This window comes from Hevea brasiliensis, chromosome 16 (genome assembly GCF_030052815.1).
Source record: "Hevea brasiliensis isolate MT/VB/25A 57/8 chromosome 16, ASM3005281v1, whole genome shotgun sequence".
NCBI classification, from domain to species: Eukaryota; Viridiplantae; Streptophyta; class Magnoliopsida; order Malpighiales; family Euphorbiaceae; genus Hevea; species Hevea brasiliensis.
This window is the reverse complement of record NC_079508.1, coordinates 62,653,335-62,664,963: the sequence shown is the minus strand read 5'-3', so window position 1 is coordinate 62,664,963 and position 11,629 is coordinate 62,653,335. Positions and strand designations below refer to the sequence as shown.

General features: G+C 34.2%; 1 protein-coding gene across 1 annotated transcript; it reads left to right on the top strand.

Annotated features, from left to right (window-relative positions):
* Window positions 1–5,410: 5,410 nt before the first annotated feature.
* Window positions 5,411–10,615, top strand: LOC110637859 (uncharacterized). Its single transcript, XM_058137666.1, has 6 exons — window positions 5,411–5,910; window positions 6,073–6,309; window positions 6,412–6,479; window positions 6,583–8,394; window positions 9,330–9,459; window positions 9,669–10,615. Exons 2-6 carry the CDS (start codon window positions 6,153–6,155, stop codon window positions 10,403–10,405), a joined length of 2,904 nt encoding a protein of 967 aa, XP_057993649.1. The 5' UTR covers window positions 5,411–5,910; window positions 6,073–6,152; the 3' UTR covers window positions 10,406–10,615.
* The last annotated feature ends 1,014 nt before the right edge of the window (window positions 10,616–11,629 follow it).

Here is an 11,629-nt window from a genome sequence, read left to right as displayed (position 1 = left end):
CTACTGTTGATTAGAATTGGATTCTACACATCTCAAAGAATTTGATAATTAATATAGCGATTAATTTGAATTTTTATTTTTCCCATTATTATTACTTGAATGTGTAATAAGATAAAAACTTTTAGGTGTCATTTACCCTAATTACAATTTTAGTTTGTGAGTGGCAATTTTTCCATTAAGGAAAACATATTATTGAGAAGCAAATACCGAGCAATTGTAGATGGAAACTCATATGATAGTGAGTTTAGAATACAAATAACAAGAAATAGACAAACGAACAATAATTTCAAAGAAAAATATGGTGAAAAATCCAGTAAATTTACGCAGAAGAAATATCACAAATATATTTTCTGCTGCCATATACAAGAAATGTCTTCTTCTTCTACTTTCAAATTTTTTGACCTTTCTTTCTTTGTATGAATATGATTGTCGCCAGTAATAAAATCAAACTACAAGTGGACGTAACAAAAACCTAAAAAGTAATATTTCATTATGACAATAATTTCACATACAAAATTTCACATTTTCTTCCCCTTCATTCATCTTTTAAAATTCTTTATTTTAACGCATTTTTTTACCCTTTTATAATTTCAACTGGGATATGACTCAATTGATACACTTTCAAGTAATTGTAATCAAGTAATAAGGGTGAGAATCATAGATCTCATTAATGCCTGAACCCAATTCTTTTTACAATGGTGGGATGACTGATGAAGTGAAAATGAATAAGCAGGCTGGTGGACCATTGAAAAGTGTATTAAATCAAATGGTCGATTCAATTGCATAAATTAGTTGTCATTTTCTGTTGCCACCCCATCCATTTGGCAAATATTATAATACTAGTAAAAACGCTGTGGCACATCATTGTCGTCCGATTGGATAAATATTAAACTAGCTGATGCCAAATGCAAGAATTACAAAATACGGTTCCTCCAGCATTTGCATATCCTCCTACTTGGATCCATATTCGATAATGAGACACTTCAAGGCTGCTTGCTGATTATGACGTTGTATGCCTCTTTTAGACTATTTTCCCTTTTTCTACCCTTATGTTTGAATTGAAATAGGATATTAAGACCCAACTCTTTATTTACAATTATATTCTTATTTTATTATTTTAAATGAAATGGGTAAGCTAGACAAAGTGTCTTGTTGATGTTATTGCCTGCTCAACTCATCCCGAAAGAGAAAAACTTGATATTTATATCACATGAAAAATGTAGCCCTTATCACAAACACTGTTTTCATCTCTATCTCTTAAAGTTATTAGGTTCCTGTTTAGTTTGTTTTCATATACCTTCATCTTCTGCTTTCTTTCTCTTCAATGCTTACCACCCACATCTCAAAATTCTAATTCTAGCGTAAAATCAAGAACTCCTTTCTAATCTCTTTTATTTGGATTTCAAATTCTATGCAGTTTTCTAGTTATATGAGATTTGTGTTTGTTTTTGGGTATTAAGCTATATCCATTTTAGATATCATATTAAGTCCATTTTAAGGTTGATTTCAATATCAACTACCACATCAGAATTATAGGATTTCCAAGAAAAATACAAGTCTTATGTTTTTTTCCTTTTTTGATTATTGATTGTTTTGGATTTAAATTCTAATTTTTTGTCCCGTTCTTCTATATATAATTTCTTTGAATGCCTGTTTGCACTTTTTGCTGAAAATTGGCAAGCAACGGCTGCAAAATTATGGTCGGGTAGTCCCAGCACAGCATGAGTCGTAGACTCTTCGTCAAACGGACAGCATTCCAACATATCCCCAATTCCAATCGTGCTCACCAAACTTTGGTTCGAGCAATGATTTGGACGTCTGTTTTCACTGCATTGAGATTAATGTTCATCTCCTGACGAGCTTTTGGTTGATGGAAAGATCCTTCCTGTTGAAATCAAGAAAAAGATTATTGCTCCTTCACAAGAAGTACAATATTTCAATCACATTGCCCAATGCCCACCTCTAAGTACATTTGTTGAATCTACGACTGATAAAGATTCAAGGCATGAGATCTCCAAGGGAATCAAGAATATTGCAAGCAAGCACAATGAAGCAAATCATAAGCATTTCTTTAACCATGAATAATCTGTATTTACAAATGGGAAGATCCGTCCTGTCAAAATCAAGAAAATGATTACTTCCAGTTTAAAGATAGTAACTTTTCATTGAATTTATGTAAAAATATTCACATCAAAATGGGATGAAAATATCATCAGTGGCTTAAAGAATTGGCCCTTCCAAAGGAGAAAATATCTGGAATACAGTAATGCCTTCAAAATCTTCCTGAATTATGGATATTATTGATAAGTACATTAAATATTAGGCTGCTGAATGATAAAATAGATAAAAGAATAGAGCAACCCGGTTGTCAAAGTTGGGCTCGTTTGATCCTTTAAATCTGCACAGCAATTGGCCCATCAAGGCAAACCCAATATGGCCTCATATATGGGTGAGTTACGCTATTGATCTCTTTTATGGTTTTTTTATTTTATTTTTTTGGTTAAATTATATATTAATTCTTTTATAATAATTGTAATCAAAAGGAAAAAAAAATCATAGTAAAATCTACTTTGAGAAAAAATAAAATTATGGTAAAAACTCTTTGTGCTCTTATTATTTATTATTATGTATAATAAAATAAATAAATAAATAACTCAATCTTGATCTCATTAATAAACTAAAATGCAACACCTAATCCACCGTAATTAAATTAGATATTAATCATATTCAATGCCGAATGGCTTTAAATTCAAAAATTTTCATCTTTTATAAAATTTTAAGGTTGAAATTAAAAAAAAAAAAAAAAGGAAACGGTAAATCTCTCTCTATAAACATGATACATAGGCTCTGTTTTGAAGTTGATGTTAAGAGGATAGAAGTCATTTTTGAAAGTATTATTTTAAATAGTATTACCAAAGTAATTAATTATTTTAAAATTTTTATTGTTAAAAAATATTAAATTTAATTTTAAACTTATTGTTAAAAAATATTAAATTTAATTTTAAACTAACTTTAAATAATATTTAATTAATACATTTAAATAAAATATATTTTTTCAATAAAGATAGTCATAATAATGTCAAACAAGGGGATATATAGAAAGCAAGGCCAAGAAGGCTTAGAAATTAGAAAAGTCCTTATCGCTGCTGGTTAGTAAAAATTTGTGTCTTTTATTGTTACTTTAATTTTTAACTAATTTTATTTGTATTTTATATATTTTATTATTAAATTAAAATTTAATAAAATTCATCTAATAATAATTATTAATAAAACAACTGACTTCATGAAAAATAAAATTATATCTAATAATAATTATTAATAAAACAATTGACTTCATGAAAAATAAGATTACCCTAAAATTTCTCAGTAAAAATTGTTGCAAGTTGGGTAATAGTTCCAATTCCATGCCTCACAAAGCTAAAGGTTTTCAACTAAATTATTTGGCTTTTGGCACTTTCCTCTGTTCTTGTAATTCTGGGGTTCTGCAATTGGCATTGACATTTTGCTAACCGCACCTCTTTGGTTGGCTGGCTCACCTCAATTATTTTTTTGGTACAATAGTTATTTTTCAATTTTACGTGCAAATAATTGGCATACACATAAATGCACACCAAACAATTGTTACAACTCTATTTCTGTTTTTCTTTAGTTAGCCTTTTTTTTTTTTTTCCCTTTATCATTTTAAAAGAAAAAGGAAAATTTTCTTAAATAGTCAAAAGGGCATTATTTTAAAATAGAAAAAATTTATTTATTATTTTTGTTTTTATTGAATACATTTTAGTAATTATATATGGGGTCAAATAGCAACAAGATAATTAGAAGTTGAAAGAAAAGTGCACGAGCATAATGGTCAATGGATCAACCAACCAAAACTACCAAGTTCCTCGCCCCACTACTGCCTGGCTACGCTACAATTACTCTAGCCAATACTTCCCTTTCTTTTCTTAAAAGCGTGCGGAAAATTCAAATTCCATTTCTTATTTTTTTTAATAATGTTAATATTTATTTAATAGCTTAAAATAACAAAATTAATAATTTTATAAATGATAAAAGTATTGTTGAAAATATGTACTTATTAATACTTCGGTTATTTTAAACAAAAATATATATAATATTCATTAAATATAAAAAAATATTAAATAATCTGGCATGATAATGTGGCCTTAATCCACTGAACCTCGACTTTAACAATATGGACAAGACCGCACCTGGATTAATACAACCCTTGCCGGGCGGGTCCATGGTCCAGGGAAACTCACGTGGATCCAACTTATTAATATTATATTTATCAATAAACTCCAACTTGCTGTGTCATCACGTTAAGTTTGGCCCATACCATACCTAGAAAATGTTCCTCTTTCTTTTGAGCGCAGCCCATTTCCATTCTTCAATTTTAAAAACTATTTTTTTTTAATAATTAACTATAATTAAAACTCAAATTTTTAAGTTAAAAACTCGTTAATAAATCATTTTGCCAACACCAAAGATCAAAGATTCAGCATTCACTTCATATAAAAATTACCAACAATTAGTTGATTTATCGATAAGTGATTTAAATATATATATATATATATTATAATTTGAAATAATTATATATTAATAAAAAAAAAAAATGGTATAGGCATACGCTACTAAAAAAAAAGGTTGGCAAGCATCAGGAGACATATGAGTACACTCAACGAAATCAGACAAAAAGTGCTGATTTTTCTTCACTTTTTTTATTGCACTTTCACCTTTTCATTTAGTTTTCCTTAGCATCTAATGACAAAAAGCAACTAATGAATTTCATTTTCAACTTTCCACATGAACATGATTTCTTTAATGTCAACTTCCACTTAACATCTGATCCTGATCAACAATACAATACAATACAATACAATACTTGCTTCTTTATTTGTCATATTATAACTTACAATATAGTTGATTTATTTACTTTTTAACCAACTCCTCACATCTTCTGCTAAAATCTTCAAAACATGTAGGCTACGGCTATTTATGCATGTAGTCCAGAGTGAGTTCAGACAAAAACAAATTTCTTTTTTTCTTTCTGATGTTTGTGTTGGTTGCTAGTTCTTTATTTTTGGCATTTGATTGGAAAGTCTTATATTTAAACATTGACAACTTATTTTCCTTTTAAAAAAAAAATATTTAAAATAAAAAAATATAAAAAGACCGTATATTTGGCATGTGGATCAATTATATTATCTCAAATTTTGGATGTTTAGATTGAAATAATTTCTTACTTATAACTAAGGACAGACAAGCTTGGACTGCTGGAATAGGCAAATACGGTGTCTGTGAGGAGCGAGGAATCGTTAATTAGTGTACTCGCGCGAGTGTGGAAAGAGAAAAGACAAAACATAGTTATTGTCTTATTCTCAGTCTGGAGAGTCTCAACTTTCAATCTTCATGTTTCATCACTCCCAGATTTCACTGCATGAGTGCGCGTGGCTTCCTCTCTTCTCTCCTCGAGAAAACAAGCAGCCTCTTTCACTGCTGGAGCAGCAGAACCTTTTATCGTTTCGCCTTTCTTTCTTTCTCTGTTCTGGTAAAATGGCAGGCTCCTCATCATCCTATTTCTTTCCTCGAGCTACATTTTCTAGGTCTTTGCACTAATACCATCCAATCTTATGATTCTTTCCTTTCCCCTCCATTATTGCTTTTTTCACGCTCTTGATTTGACCATCATCATCTCATCCTGTTGAACAGAGAATCACTTGCTCTTTGCGTTAAGACATGTGGTACCTACAAAGCTAATAAAGCTCTGGCTACATTTTCTTTCTTCCCAGTTCTTTCGCATCATTGGATCGACGTTTGTTCCTCTGTGCCGTCCTTTTCCTTCCCATTGTATCATTGTACGGCTCTTCTGTTTTCTGCCGTGGTTTCCTTTTTCTCTGCTCTGGTTTGGGAGTAAGCTCTACTACATTGTGTTTTTCTTTGCGTGTTTTCGGCAACCTGGGATTTTCTCATGGATTTTGTCGAGATTTCTTCGCTTTTTTTTTTTTTTTGAAAAATGGAGTGGATTTGGACTTGAGATTTGAGCGTTTTTGGGTTTAACAAAGTAATTCTCAGGATTTTTGCTTTGCGGGTTTTGGTGATCTTAGTCACTCGTCTTCTTCTCCTCCTTCCTTCTTGGTTTTGACTTTGGAGAGATGAATGAATCCACGGGGCAAACGACATCGTGTCTGGCGATAACGGAAAAACGGCCACACAGACCTGGTGGTTGTGTGGGCATTTTCTTTCAGCTTTTGGATTGGAACCGAAGATTTGCCAAGAGAAAGCTCTTCTCCAGGAAATTGCTTCCTCCAGGTTTCTTCTCTCTCTCAAAACTGCACACGATTATAGGAAGTACCCATTCAAACAAATTATAATACTGATTGATTTTTCTGTTGCTTATTTCATTTTTTTCAGCTGGTGCAAAGCAATCGTCAAAAAAGTTTGGAGGGGATGAGAAGATGCCCAAAACCAAATCTCATTTGGTAGCGCATTGTTTTCTTTGCTTATTATGCATTTTAGTGACAGCTAATTTTGTACATGAAATGGAACCTGTGGGTACTCATGCTTGTGTTTTGACTTGTGTAGATTGCCGATGAGAACAGCAAGGGGTTCCCGAATGTAAAGAAAAATGGGAACCGTAGTGATAGTGCACAGCCAAAGCACGAAATGAGAGCTGCCGGTTTGGTTGCTAGGCTTATGGGTCTTGAATCTTTACCAGCAGTTCATCGAGATAAGCACAAAAAAGTTTCAAATTCTCCTCCTTGTGAAGTTAAAGAAGAGAAATTTGATAACTGTAATAGTGTGTCTGATATTGAACTTCTAAACTTGGAGAAGGGAAGCACTAAGGTTGAATCTAGGCCTCCAAAGCTTCAAAAGACAGGCCAGTTTGAGAGAACGGCAGTGACTAGGTTTGGAGCTGAAGCTTTGCAAATCAGGAATGTATTGTCAAGAGGAAGAAAACATCATCATCCCAAGCTTGCTTCATCAGTGAAGAGTCCTAGGATATCGTCTTCCAGGAATTTGTCTAGGGCGTCCAGGTTAATTGATGCTGCTACTCGGATTTTGGAACCTGGGTTGCAAGCTACCAATAGAGCAAAATGTGCTATTAATTATTCAAGTTCTACGAATTATATTCCGAAGAATGAAGTTTCGATGGATGGAATGAGATTGGGAGTCAGGTCACCAGATTTACTGAAACAGCAAAGAAATGATGTCAACTATAATGTGGATGTGGATAAGTCTTTGATGGGGCAGTCTTCTTGCAAAAATTGTGGTAATTTGCCCGATGTAGTGGATTCAAGACCGCCTGTGGAGGATCAGCCATTTGTTTGTCTATCCTCAGCTGCAAATGTGGCAAATAACTCTTTGCAGGGGTTGGAAAGGATCAAGCCAAGGCCTCCCATTTCCTCCCCTGAACAAGGAAGGGATGTAGCTTATCAGAGAAATCATGTTCAATTATCTACTGCTGCTGAAAGACTAGATAACATGCGGGCTTGTAGCGAACCTGTGTCTTCAGAGGGTCAAGTGCCACGGCAATTGAAAAGTCAGCAGTGCAGGCCTCAAAAGGATGAGCAGTCTTCTATTGCTTTCAGGGAAAGGACTGCGACCCGAAATGAGATTTCAGTAGGTAAGGGTAGAATTCCACCAAAAGCCAAATTAAACAACCTGCAAAGCCAGAGAGCTTCTTCAGCTGCCAATGCTATTACTGGAGCCAAAGATTTTGTTGCTTTGAACAGAAATTTAAGTGGTCGCACCAGGGCAAGGGTGTCCACCAAGGCAGATAATTACATGGTTGATAGAGAGAGAAGATTTTGCAGCAGGAGAGATGATTCCTTGTCGCAGTTAAGGACACCAGTACGTAAGCGGAGGACTGTAAACCTTAATCCACAATTTGATAGTACCGGACTTGTTAGTTCAACGGCTATGAGACAGAAAAACGTTGAGTGTGATTTTGTGAGTGGAAAAGAATTGGAGCATAATGCTCACAATGCAGACCGTGCGTGCATCAAAACCAGATCAACTGTTCCGGGTGAAGGTAATAGAACTCATGGCAATAAGGACAATGATGTCGTATCTTTTACATTTAATTCCCCATTGAGGCATAAAAATTTCATTTCCCCGGGTCGGAAAGAGACGAGTGATCACATTGATAAGAATGCTTCTCACCAAAGAACATCTTTGCAAAGGCAATTGCCATTGAGAGGAGATACTTTAGGGGCACTTTTGGAGCAAAAATTAAAGGAACTAACCTCTCAAGAAGAGGATGAATTAACAAATGGAGGTAATAACCCGAAGAGATCAACTGCTATGATTCTACAAGAGCTAATATCAGCTTTAACTGCACAACAGCATTTTTCTCCAGATGATCATATGTTCAGTGCAGAAACAACTTCCCAGGTTGGTTTCCTTTCCATCATCTTTGTGCTTCCTTTTTCTAGTTATCTAGATTCTGTATTTCTATACTTTGGTTAGAGGCTTGTTAAAACGTTAAAGAGAAATTGTGAAAATATGTGAAGATTTGTATTGTGTTTACTATTGTTGTCAATAAATCTTATGGCAATTAAACTACTTTAGCGTGCATGTTCGAAGTAAGAATGCTGATTCTGGTGCTTACTCTGGGTGTGTGTAGTTAAATAATGAGAATGGAGTATAACAAAGATGAAAGATAATTATCATAGCACAGTTGAGATTGGAAGATGGTGTAGAAATGAAAGGGTGCAACAACTTTTCTTTCTTGTTTGATATCTGGTTTTACTCCGGTTTGAATAGTGAGATTTAATGTCTCATCGGTTGGTATCTTTATTTTCAAAGCTGTCAATTTTGTCAAATAAGACATTTCAAAATCACAGATAAGATGTTTGAAATTTATTCTCAGTTGGGCATCTGCCGACTTGTTGTTAGGAATATTTATTGTTAATACTTAGATGCAGTACTTTTTGGGGTAGAAATTTTAAGTTAAATGCTCATGTACCAGATGGGGCCTGTAGGTAGTTCAATTGACAATTAGCATCTTACACCTGGCTGGGATCGTCATAGATGGAATTGTTGTTTTGTAACTGGTGACCCTACTGTCAAATTAAATGCATTGGTTACCACTTCGTTAAACATATCCTGAAATTTATCCTTCTACTGGCCCGATAGGGCTTTCACCTTTATGAGGGTAAAATTCTTTGGTGATCTCATCTTTGCATCATTGTTCTACGATTGGCTAGCATTTGTGATTAAACTACTTTTCTGCTTCATCCTTCAGAATCTGGTGGTGTGCTCTGGACTGGTATAATGTGCCGCGCTACTATTTAATTCTGAAAAGTGTGCTTTGTGTTGTTATTCAGACTGTAGGAAGGATTGGAGGGACTTCAGTTGGATTTTCACATGATGGTGACCACTTGAGTCCTGGATCTGTTCTCGAAGCTTCATTCTCAAATGACAGTTGCATTTCTAGCAGTCTGGATGATAGTTCAGGTTAGGAAGTTCAACTTTATGGGAACGCAATCAAATAAACTTAACAAGTAGTGGTGATTAAATGCAGCGAAACTCTTTACAAACAGTTTTCTGCAATGCAAAAGTTTTGTTTCTTCACTAACAAATGTAATTTGTGTATGTTCTTTTTTTCATATAATGTTGGCAGTCTTTACATATTTCTTCTTTTCTTTTTTTTTTTGCGATGCCAGGGCGTAGGCTGCTTTATGACTCCATGGATTACTCGTATGATCAGCTACAACCAATAGAAACCGACACTGACCTTCTGGATTCTGCAACCTCTACAAATGATGGGTGTATGTGTTACAAAATGGTGACCGATCTTCTTAACGTTATTTCTAGGATATTACAGAGCATCAGTCTTGCTGGCGGTGGATTAACAGGTAGCAGGCTCACCTATGCCAAGGAAGTTATCTTGAATGCTGAACTGTTGTTTGGAACCGCATCTCGACGTAATTCAGATAGAACGAAAAGTTTCCTTATATGTCCCATTCTTTTTGATGAACTTGAAACTGTTGCTGGAGCCCTGTGGACAAACTTCACTTGCCTGGGGTTTGAGGAGAGCAAGGAGGGTAGCAAAGATAGTCAAGTTAGAAGGTTTCTTTTTGATTGTGTGATAGAATGCTTAGATTCAAAATATAGCAGGTACTGTAACACCGGATTCAAAGCATGGAGAAGAGTCCCCTTATGCATGAATACAGAAATGCTGATTGAAGAGGTTGGGAAAGAAGCCAGAAGATGGACAAATTTGGCTGGCATGATTCCAGACCAAATAATAGAATGGGAAATGAGTTATTCCTTGGGAAAATGGACGGATTTTGAGATTGAAGTTTTTGAAACTGGCGCTCAAATGGATTGGGATATACTTCAAGTGTTGGTTGATGAAATTGTGATGGACTTATGGGATTGCAGGGGGGGTTCCTCATGAAGTGCGTGAAGGATTGTTTCTTTTTGTCAATAATGTGAAATGTCACAAGCTTATGTCTAATTTGGGAGTGGCGTAGTTGCCCAAAATCAAGGATGATACTTAAAATGGCTATCGACATTGTAAATGCGTACCTGTAGCTTCTTTCTTGGATGGTTAAATGTAACTTGTTTTGCCATGAAGAAACGACTTCAAACGGTTTTCTGGTTGGTACATAGTAATAGCTGATAAAGGTTCAAAGGTATAAACTCCATTTGTATTGGAGAGTTTTTGCACCAATCCTGCGAGTTACAGTGCCAAAATCAGAATTGTGCAACATCCACTCTTTGATTCTAAACTAGGCAGTAAAAAAAGGCAAATTTCATTGACTAGCATATTACTGAAAAATTAGCTAGGGTTAACAGGTTAATGTCTGCCATTGGGATGCCTAAAAATAAGACTACATCTAATATAAGTTTGACTTTATTTAAAAATGAGTTTAACAATAATTATATTAAATATTCATATCAAAGTCCATGTAAAATTAATTAAAGTGTGTATAATAAATAAATAAATTTAGATGTAAAATTATAATTTAATAGTTATTAAACTCATTCTTCTATAAAATCAAATTTACAATCATTGTACTTATCTTTTGCAACTTAGAGCTTGATGGAAAATTGAGATTAATAAAAGGCTTAAAATTCTTTCTTGAATCATGTGATGAATGATTTCATAAAAAAAATATTTATGGGATGTACTTACTATATGCTTATTGTTAACAAAGAAACCAAATCGTTCACATTTAAGTTACAGAAAACAAGCATTCATTAATAAAGAAACCAGATAGCTCACGTTCAAGTCCATCGTTGACAATATCTAAAAACTGGTAGCCTAACCTTGATTATAAATGGGCTGGCCTTCAGCCTCATAAACAGTAGTCAATCCATCCTTCTACTCAAAATTCTCTAACTTCGGTAGCGAACTGCAGCATAACATTAAAAATGTGAGTACCAGACTGACACCAATTGCCAGTGAATGCCAGAAGGGAACAATTTCCCATCCACAACTATTACAACGCGATTACCAGTTAAAACTTGTAGGCATGAATACAGAAACTCGTGGAAAATAAGGGTGAAGAACAGAAAATTTTCAAGTCAGCAAGTGTGCTTCAACAGCAGCGCTTGAGAGTTGAGACACAGTTTCAGATGATTCCTCAGGTTCCCGACGAAAAGTGAAGGAGAGAGA

Excerpts from the sequence above, each read along its gene's own strand:
- LOC110637859 (XM_058137666.1), top strand. The coding sequence starts at position 6,153 with ATGAATGAATCCACGGGGCAAACGACATCGTGTCTGGCGATAACGGAA. Across the intron at positions 6,310-6,411 it reads CAGGAAATTGCTTCCTCCAG|CTGGTGCAAAGCAATCGTCA; the intron begins GTTTCTTCTCTC and ends CATTTTTTTCAG. Across the intron at positions 8,395-9,329 it reads GTGCAGAAACAACTTCCCAG|ACTGTAGGAAGGATTGGAGG; the intron begins GTTGGTTTCCTT and ends GTTGTTATTCAG.